Raw genomic sequence first — 20,247 nt, 5'->3', positions numbered from 1 at the left:
GAGCCGCGCTCCGTACTCGCGCTGGTGTAGGTGGAGGGGGGGCTTTTCACACGGATGTTCCCATCCTTTCACTCCTTGGCTCCTCTCTCATCCTCTCGCTCCTTTTTTTCTCTGTTTCTCTCCACACTTATTGCTCTCGGTAATCACTGCCTTATGTGTGCAGAGGAGAGGAAGAGGAGTCGAGTATTTTATCTGCCTTCCAGCAGCAGCAGCAGCACACACTCAGCGGCTCAAACCGTCTCAGGACTCTTGTGTGCATGCGTGCGTGTTTAGTTATTCTAATGTGGTTTTGAGTGCTGCAATATGTGAGTATTTGTGCTTGTGTCTGTGTGTGTGTGTCTGCAGTCTGTGTTTGGGATGTGCAGCTCTCTGGCAGTGCCACAGGAGGGGGGTATTGGTCCGTGTGCCGGTACGCCCCCCCCCCCCCACACACACACACACACTTTCCTCCTCTCCACACAAGATGGAAGATCCTCCCAAACCTCAGCTCTGTCTTTAGCATTCTGCTTTTCTCCTCTCCTCTTCTTTTCTTTTTTTTGTTTTTAGAAATCCAGTTCTGAAATGCGACAGAGCTTGAGGTTCAGAAGCTAATTTTATTTAGATTCCTTGTTCCTGTCCCCGCTGACCAACAGTTCAGTTATTTTTAGTAGGATGCTCAGTTGACAAGAGAAAAGGGAGGAATAAAAGGCATTAAAAAAAATAAAATAAAATGACAAGACAGAGCTGGAAGAGACACAGAAGCGAGTTATTTAAAGTAGATCTTACAGTACTTTACAGATCTGTTCCATCTTTTGATATTGTGTCACTTAATAACCAAAATATGACTTTGTGTTTAGAAATCAAATCCCATAACGGTGACTTCCCTAATTAAAATCAAGTCCAACCAATGGCATGAACTTGCTATCTCCTTGGTCAAATAATGGTGGTGGCAGCATCAGGCTGTGGGAATGTTTGTTTTTATTTCAGAATTACAGGAATGCAGTTGAGACGGTACCACTTTACAATAAGGCTCCCCTTACAGATGGCTAATACTTAGTATATACAGAACTGATCTATGAATACTTTATAAATCATTAATACCTGTTTATTATGCATTAATTAAAGGGGAGAGAGAGACTAAATGCTTAACAAATTCCATTTACAAGTGCTTATTGTGTTTACAATGTTTAGTGTAACAATTTTAGATAAAAATATGTAGGTGAACACATTTACCTGACTATTTGGCAAGGAACCGGTCAATTTTGTCTCCTTCTCACCCTTTATTAATGATTCATAAAGCGTTTAAAGATTAATTAATAACTTATCTATGCACTATTTATTATCCATCTTTGATGGCATAATAAAGTGGTATCATTGAGGCTAAATGCAGGACAATACTGTCATGAAACTAAGGGTGCACTGATTGCAGTTTTCTGGACGATCCCGATCTTTAAAAAGTCTAACCTACCGATTCCGACTTGGACCAAAACCAATTTTTTTTTGTCTGAAAAGTTGCTAAATGTAGCGACAAAGTCACGAAGTGTCGGCTCCGATTTCATAAAAATTAAGGAAATCAGGGCCGATTTATTGGTGTACCCATACATGAAAATTCGGAAAAGGTTTGACACCAGGGCGAAGGTTCACCTTAACCAGGATGACAACTCTAACCATACAGCCAGAGCTGCAGTGGAGTAGGTTAGATCAAAGAATAGTCATGGGTTAGAATGGCCCAGTCAAAGTCCAGACCTAAATCCAGTTGTCACTCTGTGGCAAAATGCTGTTCAAGTAATCTCCAACAATCAAAAAGACAAACAAATCAGCCTAAAGACGTGTAGATCTGATCGAACCAAAGCCCAGGAGACTTTCAGATCCAAAACGTGGCTCTGCACAGTCCAAGCTCAGAGGGGGGGACAGAATAAAAACACACCATATTTTTCCAGACTTTTTTTTTTTTGCCAAAAACCCTTAAAAACCATGACTCATTCTCCCTCCACTTCATAATTAAACACATTATATTGGTCACATAAAATCTCAAAAGCAGATTTTGGGTTTGTTGCAAAGTGCTAAAAACGCACCAACAAAGCACCTGGAGCTTCATCAGCTTGCGAAACAAGCGCCCAGCCTGACGACCCCGGCCGATCCGGAGAACATTCAGAACTCCGTTAGTCATCTTTTACATTGAGAACCAACACACACTTCTGGATTTGGGCTATAAATGATTTAGAAAGTAACTCCTGCTAATAAATTCTACCCTGGAGCTCGCTGGCTGCCGGTTATCATGCAAATGGAGTTAGCCGAGCCTAGCTTGGGAAGATTGGGCCTCTCGCGCCGCGGCAGCAGTACATTTGTCTTCGTCGAGCTCCTGTCCTACAATATGTACGCTTGTTTGAACTGCCTGCAGGTCTGCCTGTGTCAATATCAGAGTGTTAAACGGTGACAAGCTCGTGTGGGTCCCTGCTGCTAGACTCGCTGCTGCTTGACTCTCTGCGTGTGGTGCATTCATTTAGGCGGCCCATTGCAATGTTTTACGATTTGAAGTCATTACTGTTACAAAAAGTGTATTGTTTTTACCTCAGAATGGTCAAAACATCTTAGGGTTTATGTGCACAAATATTTTCCCCCTTAGAGATTGGTTTTATGTGATGTGAAAATCTTGGCCGATACCGATTTAATACTGCTGTCGATGAGCAATGTCTGCCGATATACACACATTGAGAAAACAACTGCACTTCTCAGCTTCAGTTTAAAACCCCGCTATCCCTTGATGCATCTCTATCACATGACCAACCCCCAACATAAACGGCAACAAAATGGAAATTTATTAATATCGACCAACTTTTACTTATCCGACCAATAACACTGCGTAAAAAAAGCAAACCATACTGTTTTTGGCTAATACCAATGTTAATGCAGCTATATCATAAATCCCTAGTTTTTGCTTCAGTCACCTATCAAACAAATCTTAATGTCAAAGATGATCTGCATACATTAATCAATGGTTGCTTTCAATGGACCGAAGCTATCCAGACTCACCTGATCCAATGCCAAAACACAATAAAACAAATACTCCCTGAACCTAATAGCTGGTTGTGCTACTATTGCAAGAGCAACTGCTATCAACTGTTTGCGATAATTTAGACTGTGGAGGAATTTTGGCCCTCTTTTCTTCGCTTAATTGTTTTATGTCAGTCATAGTGGAGGATTTTAAAGCACGCAAAGTCTCTTTAAGGTCATATCACAGTGTCTCACTCTTATTTGAGCTCGGCCTTTGACTAGGGCACATGGAAACCTATGTTTTTTTTTGTTGAGGTTGACTCTCAGGTGTGGTTTTTGTTCATTGTCCGACTGCATAACCCAAGGCTGCTTCAGCCTAAGGTCACAAACTGATGACCAAGTTGGTCCAAATGGCTTGTTTCCCTTTATTTTTATTAAATCGTAATCAGAAAATTTCACTTTGGCTGCGAGACTTTTCGTCTCGCAGCCTAATTCGTTTGAGGATCTGAACTATTGAGACAAAGTCCAAAGCTGTAATGGGGAACTTTTTGCGTTCTTCGCTCTGATTGGCTGGTGGCCGTAGCCTTTGTTTTGCCAGCCAAGGTGCACCAGCCCAAATCCAATCAAAGCACATCTGTGTGTACACTGTACGCATGTGTTTATTGCTGCGTCCAGCCTGTGGACTTAATCCCGGGATCATCCCCCCATTCATCCTCTCATCCTCCTCACTTACAGCCCTAATCCCGTCATCCCTCGCTCTTTTTCTCCACCCAGCCCTTTATCCACTTATCTCCCTATCTCGTTATCTCTCTCTAGCATCCACTGCACCTCTACTCTAGTCCAGCTAACCTTTTTTTTTTTTTTAAATAAATAAATAAAAATTACCCCCTCTACATCTCCACCACCACGTATCTTTCCCTTCCCTTTCATCCCTCCGGACTCAGTTTCTAGCCAGACTCAGCAGATGCCTGAATGCTTGGCATCAGGGCTTTTTTTTTTTCCTTTTCTTTTTCTTTTTTTTCTTTCTCCGCAGAGTTCAGTCCCTCCCATATGAAAGTGCAGCGCAAGGAACTGCACTCCCATCTCTGCAAATTAAGCGCCTCCTAACAATGCAGTGTTGGAAAGTGGCGGAACTGAGCCAGAAGGGGGTGAAAAAAAGGCGCAATGCAGCGAAATACAGATTCACGTTTGGCTTGAAGCTCCGGGTTCTGGAATTGGAGCTCAGTTGGACAGCTGCAGGAGAGAGAAAGAGAGGGAGAGATGGTGATCTAGGAGCCTACCCACGCAGCTTAGCTAGTCTTCTGGCCTACCTACCACTGCTTTTTTGCAGCTGACAGCCTGCCATGCAATAAATAAATCATCAAAAAAAAAGCTAGCTGCAATGCAGTGGGGGTCGCATTCTGTTCTCTCAGGCAGCCAGTGCGTGGATGGAAGACATCTTCTTCCTTTCCCGTTTCTTCTCTCCGCAGAGGCTTGAAGAGGCACCAACAGCAGCGTTCTGACTCCATCCGGAGACAGGGGGGTTTAGGTGGCTGCATGGAGGGATGGATGCTTTGATGGATAGGAGGCACTGAGACGGAAAGGGAGGGAAAGTTTTTAAAAAGAGGGGCGGGAACAAGAGGGAGGCAAAAGGGGGGAGCAGCAAGACGTGTAACGCGAGCATGTGAATGACAGCCTCGGAGCGAAGAGAAGAGAGAGAGAGGAGGAGAGAAGAGACTCAGCCTGGCAGGAGGAGAGAGACAGAAAGGCCCAAGGGGATCAGAGCGGCCGGGCCGCCGAGACGAGGAGAAGAGAGGTTAAGAGTGACAGGCAGACGGAGCTTGCGCGCCGGAGAAGTGGGAAGAGGGGACGCCGGTTTAAGACGAAGGGGAGAGGAGGGGAGGTGGAGAGTGAACTAGGGAGAATTTAAACGTGTGAGACAGACGTGGACTGAAGCCATCTTCGGCTCATGGTCCTGGGGCACAGGCGCAGGAGAGGTGGAGGAATACGAGGAGGAGGAGGAGAAGAGACACAAAGGGAAGGAGAGGGAGGAAGCGCCGGGATAGTGGAGAGCTGGTCAGCGGTTGTTCCTGTAGATCAGACGATGATGGGGCTGTACTACCCAGCTCTGCTCCCGGTAAGTTCACTCCTTCGGCAAAGCGTGTTTTCGTAAACTACCTCGCACACGTGTCCGTCGATGCAAGGCAGAGCGGCGGAGACGCTAACGATTATTTCCTCTGAGTTTGGTTTGGCTTCGTGTTGAGGTAATTGGCTGTACTGTTTATGGTGCTGCCCCGCTCTGCTTTGCTGTGTCTTGGCCCAGGTGAGGCCTCTGTCAGATAGTTGGCAGAGTTTCAGACCAACAGCAGGGCTTGTCCCTGCAGCTCTGCTGTTCTCTCCTTGTATAACACCCTGCAACCGATTATTGCTGATTGGTTTGCTTGTTTTGCTACAGTTCAGGATGCAGTGTTCAGAATTTTGTGGCCAATCTGTGACACTTCTTTTTGTTAAAGCTTTGACCGGCCCAGGAAGATTTGAACTAATTCAGATTTCTATCACTTTGGAAGAAATCCGAATAGAACAAAATGTTTTTATGGGTTTTTATGAGTGGTCATTATTTTGGAAGCAAATGGCATGTCACATCAGTCACAGTGAAACAGTGACTAATTTACCTTTTAGCATAATAAATTAGTGGTCACAGTGGATCCCAAGGATCAAGGACCATTACTGTCCATAAATAGCTTAATCCTGGGAATACTTAAAACCCCCATCTAAAGACACTTAGAAATGTTTATTTTAATTTTTAAAATATACTTTAAATACACAGAGTGGAAACCATCTTAGCACTAACATAGAAGCTAACATGTATAGTCTTCCTTATCTCTGGTCTTATGGATACAGCTGATCAGCTCTAAGGAAAAGGAACGGCGCTCCTGAATTGGCTGCTTTGCCAATGCCAACCAGTAGCATGTCATGTAGCATTGGGCCTAGGTATTTCAGCTTCCCAAGCTTAAATTTCTTTCTTAAATGTTAGAGATGCTATACGATACATCTGTGACTACTGTAGTTTCTGCAAATAATTTGGAGAAACTATTAAATTTGGCGAATACCAAACTGCGAATAAGCGGGGATCCACTGCCATCACTGCACCTAGCATTGCTAAAACGGCAAAAAATTGTTTCCTGTTAACCTGTTTGTAGCAGCTTTTATTAGCTATGCACGGTTGGCAGAGATAGTAGAGCTAGCTGAACTTAAGAAGCCATCTGCTGCGTTTGTTCTAGAAAATGCAAAAAAAAAAAACATTTCCAAATCTAGCATCTTCTATGACGTATCGAATTGATAAAACTGACCAGCTTTGTAGTTGATTCAGACTTCCTACTAGCTGCTCAAAATCTCATTTTCTTGAAAACCAGAATGAACCCCCAACATGTTGTGGCACGTTGAAACATAAAGTTTCTTGCTGTCTGCTTTGACTGCCCCATAATTTATTTTAAAAGTAGTCGTCATGCCTCAGAAACTGCGTCCTACCTTAAAGAGTGATGTGAGCAGCTGGTATGGTGCATTCAGTGACTGGAAAAATATTGGATTTTTGAATTTCACCTCTGATCAAGCTGAAAATTGGCCAAGTCCTGTTCATTACGTGTTTCAAGTTCTTGTTTTTGTTTCGTCTTTTCCACTTTCTTGTAATATAAATCATTTCCGTGTTGGGTCACTGCAGTGGAGGAAAAAAAAAAAAAGGGCAGAAACTGCGTACCTGCATTGAGCTGGCAGAGGGAAAACACTGAATTGCACTAAAGCCGACTCAAAACATTAGATTGTAATGCAGTTGATGTTGCGTACTGGGGGTGTTCTCAGCATATGGTGGGTGTGTCTGTGCTACTTTAGCTGAGAGACAGCCTGAGGATCAGAGCTGCATTCTGGCCCTGTTGTAGCACGTCCTGCTCTCCACTCGTGGTTTCCTCTGGGCCCCAGGGTGGGCGGCTGTTGGGATCGGATGGAGATGGTAGGAGAAGGGAATGCGCGCGGATGCGAGGTAGCAACAGCTGAAAGCCGCATGTGTTGACATGCACGTTTACATTTGATACTGCAGGCTTTCTCCATGCTGACTGCACACAGTGTCACGTTGTGTTTCGCACGCTTGTGTTTGTGTGCGCCACATCATGTCGGGTAGAGACGAAGGTTTTGTCCAGCATTTTTTTAAAATTTTTTTACCGTCGTCATCCAAGCTGTCCATCCAGCTTAAACTTCATCTGTGCACTGGATTGAGAGAGGCAGGTACTGAGGCACGCTGGTTTCTGTGCACAAAAATACCACTATTAAAGAACTTCACTCCAACATTTACAGTGTTGATCCGTTTGCTGTAGAGATGCACCGATCTGTGATTTAAGCCAACCAACAGAATTTAGCTGATTTCAGTTTTTTTTTTGTGCCTTTCCTACCTTTATTGGTCATTAATAATTCAATCTACAGAAAGAAACGACGTCACACTGTGTGCRAGCTTGTAAAACAAGAGTTTTGCTTAGGCTGTGACAAGATCTAGCCATGTTAAAGTACTAGGATATTTTTCTTCCGTCTTAAATTTGTTTCCCAAAGTGTTGTCTTGGAGCTGTCAGCTTGTGTCTTCCTCTACTGAGGGAAAGGCAAGCAGCTATCTAGAACCCCAGAGGGAAATGTACTGGCTTGACAGTTAAACCCAAAATCACTCATGCTGTAACCCTGGCAAAGTCTAAGTTTGAAGTAATCTTTTAATATTACCCACACATTTCATCCGATGGAAGTTGTAACATATTAAAGAGGCCCAGCCAGTCTTGACTAGAGAACCTCTAACAAAAATGAAACTTTTCTAAACTCAAGTTTAAACATGCAAAAAGTGGGCCAGCAATTATGAGAAACAGTCAATAATATGAATAATTGTTGGCTTAACTGTGTGATTGAGACTCTTATTGTGGTGTTTAAAAGAAGATAGAGCTCAAGTTTCTCACGTGGCTAGTTGGCATCTCTCCAAAGTTTGCATGCTAACAGGGCTGAAGTCGGTGTCTGCTTTGGAGCTTCCCAGCAGCAGTAGTTACAAGATTATTCCACAGCTTACCATATGTCTAGGCTGGATTTGATCATCTTTAGTCCAGAATCTAAAAATATGTACACCAGTCAATTTTTTTCTGGATTATTTGATATTATGAGTTCTCCGGATTTCCTTCATTTTTAGGTCGCAGTCAGCAGATATTTGAATGAGTAACCGATCTTATCCATGCATCTGCGGACCAGGTCAGGTCTGCACATGTGCAATTAACAAAAATCCCCCAACTGTTGCCAACTTCATGGCTTTGTCACTATATTTAGCGACGTTCAAGACAAAAGAAATCTTTACCGGCTGGGATCGTAATCGGCAGAACTGGCTTTTGAAAGATGGGCAATCGACCAGAAAACTGCACCCATATTCAATATTTCAAATGGTTTAAAATTTATGAAATTTTTCACTCATTAGTAAAACCACAAGGGAGCATATTCAAGGTTTTTTTTAGACATCAGAACCATGTTAGAGTTACACATGTAGCATAGAACCATGACACAAACAAAAAGTTAAATACTGATTACAGTTTCTTTACAACTCAGGTTGTGATTTGCGAAACCTTAATCTGCGTGCCCAAACGTAACGTGCTTTAATTTTCCCCACAAATAATGCTTTTGTGACCCGGAATCGCCACACCTCACCGACTTCGGATCTGACCTTAAATCTTAAGGGTTTCCAAAGACTGCCAACATCCCTGAGTCCCGGTGACGGTGAGTGCTTCTACAGTAATAACGTCCACACTGAAGGGTGGCTGTGTTGCTCGTGTTGCATTAACCGACGGGAAAAGGATTTGAGTTCTGACATCACCTCAGTGCTGGCCGAGACCCGGCGTGTGTTTTTATTGGAACTTTTGTTCAGTCTGGAGCGCTTCGTCAGCTTGACGTCGATCCTGCAGTTGAACGGCTGGAGATCGGCGTTCAGTTGTAAAGCTATACTAAACATAGAGAGAGGGTTGCGTAAGTATTGAACAAACACCTCTTCATCCTCACACACCACGTAAGTGTTTTTATACATTCATCAGCACACATACTGGTCCATCCTCACAATTTAAATGCCTCTCTCGCAGAAGAGTTTTCTTCTCTCTATTTTCTTCTGCCCTTGTTTGTTTCTCCAGTTTTTTTTTCCGATATCCCTGGAAGCATGTGCAGCTCTAAGCTAAACACATTATTCATCTCCGACAAGAATGACGGCAAATGGAGGATGGCGCTTGTAATGAGGGGTAGAAGGGGTAGTTCCGCGTGGGAACGCACTGTGAAGGTGACACTCCACCAGCCACGCCGCTCCTCTGCAAATTTTCTCCCTCTATTTTTGGCAGCCCGTCTCCAGAAGGTTTGGAGACGACCGGAGTTATTTAGAGAGTAGAAGTAACCGTGAATTTATCTGCTGAAGATTGAAGTCACAGTTTTACCCAGTTGCGCTGGGGGTTGAGGGAAAAAAATAATAAAAAGGGCAAATAAAGAGAGCATTTCATGATTCACTGCTTTTTATGAGAAAGGTTGAAGCCTTCAGACTTCACTGTGGTATCCTGCTTTGTCTGGAAAAAGTATTTTCTCTGTCTGCATTAGTGTGGAAAGATGACAGAGTGAAGGGATATTTGTTTTCAGGCTTCTTTACCAATTCATTTGATTGTCCAAGGATTGTCCATTCGGTCATTCATGTATCMGTCCGTCCGTCCCTCCCCACATCCTTCTACCGTCCCTCCGTCCATCCGTCCATTCATCCTTCCTTTCTTCCCCTTTTTCTGTCTTCTTTCTTTCGCTCCATCTTTCTCAGATGTAAAAAGGAAAGTAAGTTAAATTAACTTTTAGTTAATATTAACCAGACATTAATTTAAATGCACACCAGATGTTTTCATTTATTTGTAAAACAGTTTAAAAATCATATGTCTTCCTGTCTTTTGACAAATATTGATAACATTGTGCTGGTCTTTTCTAATATACACTGACATGAAACTACATTCAGACATTTCAAGCCTAACCGCTGTAAAAATATCTACCTTACACATATTTATCGTTTGTGTTTACAAAAAACGGTCAGAAAGTTCACATGAAAGATGCACGGCCATTCTCTGGTCTCACCAGGCCGGTGGATGTAACTTTGTGCTCCCGTCCGTCCCTGCTGGGCTGTAATGGCTACCTGCCCGGCTGTCGGCACATATCAGGCTGATGCCAGCAAACACAAACTGCAGGTAGCACATGAATTAGACGGCACCGCTATGAAGGCTGAACCTGGATGTCCATATATTGGCAGCGACCATCTAAACGTGGATGTGCCTGGATTTAAAAAAAATGAAGAAATCACAAGTGGATGAAAAACCTCCATTCTGAGCTCATTTTCTTTCTTTTTCTAAAATGAGAAAATACATTAAAATAACCCCTCTCGTGGAGATTTAGATTTCTGAGCCAGCTGTGCTGCACATTTGTCAAAGTAACAAATCAGTTTAGTCAGAGATTTAATCAGGAGCACTTAATGCCGAGCCAAATCATCTACCTATCACACCGGACAGAATCGAAGGATGAGATTAATGGTATTCGTACCATCTAACCCTGGAAATCCCAGTCAAAGCAGAGCCATCTGCACCGCCGGCCTAATGTGGTGTGTGAATCCTCTCCACCTCTGGGTTAACTGCTTCCCTGCCGTCCGACGCTTGCGCCGCTCTGAGCGCCCGCCGTCTCAGGCTCTCGGGCTGTGTGTAGTCGGAGGTGAGGTGTGAAAGTCCTTCTGCGTGTCGCGTCGATGTGGAACGCGGCGATGTGTCCGAACGGCCCAGCAGCATGTCTGGAACATCTAAAACATCGTAGAGGAGCGACCAGGGTCGGGTTTACAAGGTTAAGGGCCCCTGGGTAGGAGCCAGATTTGGTGGCCGATCCGCTACAGAAACATTTCTTCCACTAATGCAAATTACAATACATTCATGGGTATTGACGTTCATGAATCGATGTATTGATTTAGGACATGCCAAATCAATAAATCATGTAAGTGGAAACTATTCCATTTCTTTTTTTCACTAAATACAGCTACAAAGTTGCTAAGTGGATATTGATGACAGCGCATTTTCACACCTTTGCAGAGGCAAATAAGATTGTTGTATAAGATCGGTTTCAGACACAAGTATTGGCCAAAATTAAGGGAATTGGGGTCAATTTATTGCTGCATCTCTAATTGATGCATCATTTAATATTAACCCTATTCTTTTATTTGGACAACCTGGTTTCTATCCATCCAAACAGTCTTGTGGCTTCATATATAAAGCCTTACCACTCTTGATTTATTTGCCAATAATTTATATTAAATTTATATTCCTATTTATACTTTAAAATATCTTGGACTAATTTTTTAATATTCTATTTAACAAAAAGTCTCAGCTATAATAGGTTTAAGACAGAAACAGGATAATCTAAAACATCGGCACATGTTTGTATTTTTAGGCTTCGTTGCCCAGGGTGACATAAAGAAAAGCCCCGTCCCTCTGATTATGATAACGACGCCGACGCTGACGCTGATCAGAATTGTCAATAACCGATGAGCCGCGTGTCACAGATCTCAGCAGGCCCACAAAAGCTGCTGGCGCCGAGCGACATCGGCCGGTTTGTTTGAGTCACGAGGTTCCAGTTTCACGGCAGAACGTCTCTGATTCTCACGTACGCTTTACGCTTCTTTCAGTCGTGTTTTTGAGCTCAGACAAAATCTTAAATTAAAAAAAAAAAATTTTTTTTAAAAGTCCCAGAGGCTATGTGAAGCCTGTGTGTGAGACCATGTGAATCTGCGGGACTCCTGGAGGGTCCCAGGCAGTTTTTAGTTGTCGCCAGAAGGAGAACACAAGACTTGCAATGAGCGGTTCTAATGAGAACAAATGCGGGTCTGCGGGGGCCGCAGTGTGCGACTAAATGTACTGTAAAGTGGCTCAAAAACCTGACTCTGCATTTTCGACTTCTCATTGTTCCGTGTATTGTAGGGAAAGTTTTGTTTTATTTTATCTTTTATTACACCATCTGTGCTGCGCTGCTGTAAAACTACATAAAATGTGTTTACAGTGCCTCACAAAAGTGTATTTATTGATTTATGGCAGACTAACATAAAAAGAAAAAAAAGTTGGGAAGTGGAAAAGATAAGATTTTAAAATCTGCAGCTCTTTTTCAGTGTTTTATTGTCCACCAGCTTTGCACATCCAGAGAATGAAATGTTTCCTTATCCTCCACAGGAAATGATGTCAGGCTCCATCAGATGAGACTTAAACATGACCTCAAGTTTTGCCTCAGATTTCCAATTTGATTAATGTTGTTTAGTCGTTGCAGCATCGATGTGTGCAGTAGTCGCTTGGATTCCAGATTTAATGGATGATTATATTTCAAGTGCCGTACATTTACTATCTGTATAAAGATGAGATCTTTGACCATTTTCTCTTTTTCTTTTTATCTTGCTTTCTATACCGTTCTTTCTTTCTTCCTCTCTTTCTTTCTTTCTTTCTGCTCAGATTAGATCAGAGGTGAATGTAAACGCACACCAGACTTGTCAGATTTTTATTTCTTTATTTATTTTAAGTGAAAGGCCGTTTTAAAAAAAAAAAAATCATATTTTCCTTCCTTTTGACAAATAATCACTCCATGATGCTGCTCTGTCCCAATACACTAAGGTTTGTGGTTCAATCACGACAAACTTCAGAGGGTATGAATGGTTTTTCCAAATACTTAAAGGCGTATCTGATTAATAAATTGGTTGGTTTTGAATGGAACGAATGGTGGGGCGAGAGGCCCACACATACACGACCATATAAGGAAATAGGCTGTGGCCTGTCCTTTGATGGACATGGCGACGCAGACGGAGCTGTAAGCTGTAATGGTGTCTGCTGGTGGTTTACAGGAGAAATTACCGCCTGGGTTTCATCAAGCAAAGGGAGTCGAGGTGGTTGGGATGGGGGAGATTTGGGGGGCTTTGTTAGGAAGATGGGAGATGAAGGTAAACACCACTTACTGGAACCGCAGAGAAAGAAACGAGACGATTCGCAGGACTTCAACCTATAAGTAGAGCGGCTCTCTCTCTCTGCAGACGGCAGTCGGTTCCACTAGTCTAATTATCATGTATTACTGTGATTGATGAGCTTCAGCAGCTTCACTACGTGGCTGTCAGTTCTGTCTTCGCTTTAGGAAGCTGGAGTTGGAGGCTGGAGTTGGAGGCGAGAAAGCTCTCCCTTCCCCCCGTATCGCCTCGCTCTGTGTGTACAGAAAGCCATATGGTGTCACAGGTAGCTCAGCTGCTGCGCATTTCTGTGTGTGCATGAGTGGAGTGCTTTAATGAATGTGCTTTTCCTTCAGTTTTGTTTTTTTTTTTTTACTTTTTGTTACCGTCGTGTCATGTTGCCAGAATATAACCTTTCGCCTGATAACGTGATCTTCTCTGTCGCATCGGCTCAGCTTGATTTTCGTGCCGTCTGTTTAAATCACATCTCAGAGTGTCAGAATTCACAGCGGAAATTTTTTTTTTGAGTGTGTGTTCTTGATGTTTTCAGGCCAGCTATAACTCCAAAAAGGAATTCCTCATCATTTCCTATATGGCCCCACTCTTAGGCCTCACTTTTATTATTCCCATTATACTTTTGTTTTCCTTTTTTCCATTTTCTCCCTCTCTCTGCTAGACTATATGATCGTGCCATGTGGAAGTGAGCAGCTCCTTAGTCAGCAACTCTTGTGCTGATTTCAGTTTGTCTCATTATTATTATTATTATTATTATTATTATTACACCATTAGGCTATTTAGACTTCTATTAGTGAACAATAAAGTTTCCTATTTTGTATTTTTGGGTGTAGAGGCATTAAGATATTTTTGCATTAAAAAAACACGTGTGGATCAGCAATTCAGTGCCTTCAGAGATTTCTGGTGTTATATTTCCCCGGAAATTTATAAAATTAAACCAACACAAAGTTTTGTATAACTATAATTATGAAGTGAAAACAAGAATATACATTTTTATGCATTTGTATTCAGCCGTCTTTAGTTTCTCTTAAGTTCATATCGCCCATTTTCTTTTAGGTAGTAGCTGTGACTGGATACTAGTCCCACAAACACAAATGCAGCTCAACATTCCCATTTGCATCTTTAATACTCCAGTCACATAAAAAAATTTGATTTGTACCACTGGCCTGCACATGCTCTCATTGAACAAACATTGTGGAAAAACGTAAAAAACAAAAAAACGAATCTTGACGAAACAGACCATTTAAAAAAAAATWAAAAAAAGTAATTCATTGGAATTTATTGAGGCAACAATAAATCAAAGTTCTTATCACGATACGGAATTTATCACGATAAACGATAAATTCCCATCCCTGTTGCCTGTTTGGTAAAAGGATATGCAATTGAAACTCCAGCTAACTCTGGAGGAGCCGCCGAGATCCGCACCTCATGTGGGAGAATGTGTCGACTATGTTTGGGTTAGTTATAAGTACGACGACATACTCTCTAAAACTCTCTATTTTAGAGAGTTTTAAACTCTCTAAAATATTCAGTCAAATAAATTCTACGGCTAAAGTCTTTTTTTTTTTTTTTTTTTTTAAGATTCTAGAGGATTTAGAGGGAACGGAGTGTTCCTGGCCACCGCAATACAATCAGTATGATTTCTGTTGGCCAGTAGCAACACAGTTTGGAAAGTCACGGCATGGAAACTAAAGGAGCACAGCTCATTACTGCAATAAAGATGGAACTGTTTCCTAGCAAAGCTTTTTAGGCAGCTAATATCAGCTCACTGTGATTTAATCTGTTCCTCCATAAAGAGCAAAACACCAAGGAGAGATCTCATCTCTAGCTCCACAGCTCTCATATGTTAGTTTAGTCCTCTAGTATTGTGTATTTGTTTTAAAATAAGTCTTCCAAAACTCTCAAAAAAATCTCACTTTCTTTTAACGGATTTTCTACGCTTGTCTTAAACAAAATAGTAGGAATTGACGTCATTAGTGGTGGGCACTGTTAACTTAGCAATAGCACGAATCATAACCTTTAATTCCTCCAACATGCTACACCAACTGAGCTAACGCTAAAGCGCTAACTTCAAATCAAATTATGTCTGCCCTTGAAAGCCTATAACCCTCAAGGACCAATTTAATTTTGAAATAATTCACATGTTCTATAATGCCCCTAGATACTGCACTTATGTTTACATGTTGATCTCTAAGTTTTTTTTGGTGTGAAGTTATTGGTGAAAAAAGAGAGAAAACGGAACAGACTTCTCTCTCTTCAAAATAAGAGCATGAATACAAACATCTATCTACTGGAAGAATTCTTAGCGGTCGATAACCAAAACTTATCTGGAAAAAATGTATTCAGGAAAAATTCATTTAAGGGAATCTAAGTGCTCTAAATGTTTTTAAGTTAGCAAAATCACAAAACGGAAAATTGGCTCCGCATTAGCAGACGAGTGCCCACCACTTGAGGCATTGTCCATCCAGTTGGACTTAATGTGAACTGTTTTACTTTTTAATCGTGGCATAAAATTCCATCCAAGTACATTTAAAGGAAGAAAATGCAAAGAAAAAGTTCAAAGGGTGTTAATACTTCTCTAAGGCGGTGTAGAAAATGAACCCCACGCTACTAAATCAGCCTCAGGATACAAGTAGATAATCAGAGTCTAGATTGCAGCATCGCGGTCAATAAAGTCTTCTCTCCCTGCACTCAGCCTCTTCTCTTTTCTTTTTTTATCGCCACTCAATATTTCATTCATCCTGTTTACCTCCCTTCTGCCCAGCACTTTGTGTGCTGTATGAAATGAAGCCCCGAGCTAGGCCGTGCCTTCATACTTGCGTCGCTTCATACAGGCTACCGCACGCTCACGAGCTCGCATGCCTTAACAAGTGCTCTCATCCAGGGAATCACAGCCTGGCCAGCGAGTTACTTTTGCATTTATCTCTTTGAACAGATTTATTGTTTCCGTTTTCATCAGTTGGTGACAATAAACACGTACAATAAGATGCAGCAGCACGGGTTTTCCCCCAGCGCTTCCTATCTCTCGCTCGTCGGATTGTGCGACATCCCCTATCTGTCGGGCTCAGGCCCCAGAAGCCGTCTGTGCTGCAGATGGGCCTTTTAGCCTCGGCTGCCTGTTTACTGCCAGAGCGCCCATCACTGCAGCAGAGCGGCGAGCTGTCAGGCTATAGGATTAGAGGGAGAGCCCAGTCGCTTTGCGGCATCTTAGTTACTCTGGCTAATTAAAAAGGCTGTCTGGAGACGGAGTGTCTCCGGGCTTCAACCAGCCCAGATACAACTCATGGTAGAGGACCAATCGCTGGTTCAAATGACATTACCATGGGATCATCGGGAACGAACCTGAAATAGATTCATTATATATACTATTATGATTAGTTAGCGAAGATTCTATTTATAATGTAGAGTGCGATATAAACACGCTCTTTGAGGAATATGGACAGTAAAAAGTCTTAAATTCATGCATCTAAACCTAAAGCCCTAAATGTCTTAAATTCATGACAGAAAATAAGTTGCCCTTAAATGCAATGTCAGACACTCTTGTAAAAGAGATTCTTGATCTAAAGGAGTTTTATCCTGGTGCAATCTTAGCGCAACGCGTAGGAGGAGCATGGGGAAAAGAGCAGTTGTTTGTCAGACCGTCAGTACCCAAAACCACACACACACACACAAAAAAAAAAAAAATCTTGGAGGATGCTGTAGTGGCGCAGGGGTAAAGCATAACCCCAAGGACTTAGTCCTTGACTTTTCCTGTCACAGGTTCAACACGGCCCGATAACCTTTGCCACATGTCTTTCCCCTCTCTCATTTCCCAAAAAACATTTAAAAAAATAATCTAAACCTCGCAAAAGCGCACCGGGGCGATTGTGACCCCGCCAGACCTCAAACAGAGTATAAAACTTGTGGGGTCCCAATGTCACTTAAGGAGGAGAGCGGCAGATCTAAATAAACGTTGAAGAAGAAGAAATGTGTTAATCACAGGTCTTAAATTTAATCCCGTATATTCTATGCGGTTTTCATTTTTCTCACGGGACTTTAATGTTGCACAAAAGTTTGAGTCGCGCTCAGACATATGTTCTGCGTTCTGTGGCTCACAGCAATTGTTGCTACCTGTAACCAGCTGCTAATATATTCTTGCTAGCTAGCAAGCTAGATTAGCTAGCTTGCTAGCTAGCTATTTTACATCTACAGTGGGTAAATGCAAATTGATCACCAGCTGGCTGGACAATGTTAGTGTTTGCTACTGGCTCTCCTACTTGTACATTTTATATGCAATTTTATTTTTGCACATTTCTATTATGATTCAAGTCTTAAATTCTGTTCATAATTCATATCTTGCTACAGTGAAAGCAGTTGGCTCCTAAAGTTGCTCTTTATCAATTGTATAACACGAAGTTGACTCTTGACTATTAAGAACATTTTTTTTATCTTTTTGGTTTTTCTGGTTAAAAACGCCCTTCTCCCTCTTTTTTTGTTCTCTATTAACATTTCTTTTGCTTTCTTTACTGTAAAGCTTTTTCTTACACAGCTCAGTCTGAGATGCCCTTGGGTGTGAAAAATGATTTCGTCTAGCAGCAGTGCAGAGTCACCACACATGAAAAATACCAGAAACACGCTGGCAAATTGGTTTTGCTGTAATCTGCAGCTCATCCAGCTGCAGATACAGATGCAGCTCTGCTGACAGGATACATGTATATTTAGCCCGCTGTGTTATTTTCTGCTTTAAAAGTCAAGCGGGAAAACGCAGAAACAAGAGCATAGCAGCGGCTTTGAACGTGCCACAGTTGGCGCGTCACTGTATTTTACTATATATTTTTTATTCCCCTCCTCACCTTCATCCACCCGATAACATCTTTGTATTTCAAACTGTATCAAATTTTGTGACTCTTAATAATAGATGGGTTTGCTGTAAATATTTCATGGTTGGCTGACTGAAAACACATGCCTGTCAGAGATATGGAGGTGTACAGACAGGGTGGGGGAGGGGATTATTGACAGGGAATAAATGGAAGGGACGGAGAGCGAGTGTGAAATTTGATGCCAAGAATTTTTACCCCTCCTCGTTTTGCCTACACTCTGTAAACGGAGAATAATTGTTAATTTCTCTCAATCCCTCCCACCCCCCACCCCACCACCCTCATCCCCGATCCTACAGGGCTCCCAGGACTCAACCGGAGGACAGGAGGGTTTAGTAGCCCCGCCCTTTACGACCTTTCCCCCTCCTCCCCCTCCTCAAAACGGCCTACCGGGGACAGAGTTCGGTCCGGGGGCCATGTTTGCCACCGCGGGCCAAAGTGCAGTGGAGGTCGGAGCGGGTGCTAACGGAGCCACGACTACAGCCAACAACAACAATGTAAGAACTTCTCTGTTAATAATATGTGAGATTTGACAGCAAATGTTTTCATAATCTGACAAGAACATCCCCCAAAACTAATATCACCTTGAATGAGTTGAATACCTTTTGTCACTCATTTGAGACACTGAAACTCGTATATTATATAGATTAGGGCGGAGACGATTAATCGAATGAATCATGATTAATCGGTTATTAAAATAATCGTCAACTAATATAGTAATCTACTAATCACTAACTGGAGTATGCTGACAAAACATAATCGGAGCATGAATTAATCCAAAACAAATATATGTACATATACATTTTGCATTTAAGATAAATGCACTTTTCTCTGTAAATATGTTTTACACAGAACTCCTCAAGTAGCACTGTTTTAGCTTCACAGAGTTCAAATTCACTAAAGAAATGCTGTTTTTGCATTTTAGGCAACAAATTGTTTATTTTCTTATTTAAAAAAGGAATAGATTGCTCATCTTTTGATGCATTTCTAATATTGTCTGGAAAAGACTACAGTAACTAAATGAAAAATTTGTCAAATTTGCCAATTTCTTCATCCGATTAGTCGATTAATCGTCAGAATAATCATTCTAAAATAATTTAGTTGTTAGATGAGTGACAAAAAAATTCAGGACTTTTTCATAATATTTGATTTTTTTTTATTATTATTATTTTGTAAGTACTTTAATATGCCTTAGTGCGTTTTGTCACATTATCATCCAAAGTATTTGACTGGAAGGATATTTGATTTTTAAACTGCTGGATTTAAATCTAGACTTTGACTGGGCCTTTCCAGCGCATGAATACACTTCGATCTGTTGGCGCTCTGGCTGGATATAGGTCTGCTGGAACATGAACCTCCTCTCTTCCAGCATTCCCCACAGTATGATGCTGCCACCACCGTGTTTCACCAGTGGATAAGTGATCGTTTGCTCAGGGCTCGTCACTTTTTCCGATATCTGCGTAGGTTAAATGAATGAAAATGTAATTTTATGGCTTTACAGTTGAATTACTTACAGCGACCTGCAGTGGGGGTTTTATTTTTATTGCCAAAGAAGGTAAAATCTAATAACCCTTCCCATCATCCAGAGATGAGTTTAGCTTTAATGATACAAATGAGCTATTAGGAAGCTAACAGCAGATGACAGTAACATGGTGAAGCAGGTTCAGCTTACATCAGCAGAGTTTCAGCATCATATTAACATGCCGACATCAACAAAAAACTCAGAATTGTGCTGCTTCTCAGGAGGAATCTGAACCATTTTCCTCAAGTGATTATTATTATTATTATTATTATTTCTATTTTTAATTAGTCTTCCACTTTTAATTTGCGAGATGGACAGTTTGCATGATGTCAGCATTCATTTGCTACCTTTATTGTATTTATTTATTTATTAAATTTGAGCTCGGTGAAATTTGTTTATGGAGCACAGCACACTGCTTTTCACCCTGTACATTCACAAACACACACACACACACACACACACAGATAAAGATCTAAAGCAGCTCCGGTTTGTGCTGCGCTTCAGTGTCAGAATTGTTTGCTATATAAATAAACGTTGCTTTCATGCTCAACGGTGTGAAGATTATCAGTTTCTTGACATGTCAAACGAGATCTCCAGCGAGATGCAGAACTCTGCTGAGGTTTTCCACAACGTCTGAACTACCGTCAGAAAACCTCCAGCATGTATTTAATTTATAAAGGTTTCCACATCTTTTTTTTTTTTTACATTAAAATTCTTATATAGAGAATTTAAGCATTCATATTCAACCTCTTTTACTCTGTTACCCCTAAATTAAATCAGTTGCTTTCAGAAGTCACCTAATGTAGGTAATAAAATCGACCTGCGTCCAATTTCCCTTTGTGATCAATAAAGTAGTTACTTTATTTGAATACATT

General features: G+C 41.6%; 1 protein-coding gene across 5 annotated transcripts in view; it reads left to right on the top strand.

Moving 5' to 3' along the window:
* LOC103468414 (RNA binding protein fox-1 homolog 2-like) overlaps window positions 1–20,247 on the top strand; it is a 64,970-nt gene that overhangs the window by 17,561 nt on the left and 27,162 nt on the right. For 4 of the 5 annotated variants that reach the window (XM_008415488.2, XM_008415486.2, XM_008415492.2 and 1 more), the window contains exon 3: window positions 18,150–18,347. In XM_008415488.2, coding sequence (XP_008413710.1) covers window positions 18,150–18,347 — 198 coding nt within the window. Of the gene's footprint in view, window positions 1–4,162; window positions 5,090–18,149; window positions 18,348–20,247 lie in introns of those variants that run through there. The other variant, XM_008415490.2, reaches the window with a different exon arrangement.

The sequence above is a fragment of the Poecilia reticulata genome, linkage group LG8 (assembly GCF_000633615.1).
Source record: "Poecilia reticulata strain Guanapo linkage group LG8, Guppy_female_1.0+MT, whole genome shotgun sequence".
Taxonomy (NCBI): domain Eukaryota; kingdom Metazoa; phylum Chordata; class Actinopteri; order Cyprinodontiformes; family Poeciliidae; genus Poecilia; species Poecilia reticulata.
Note: the sequence above shows the minus strand (reverse complement) of the source record. Positions and strands in the feature narration are given on the sequence as shown.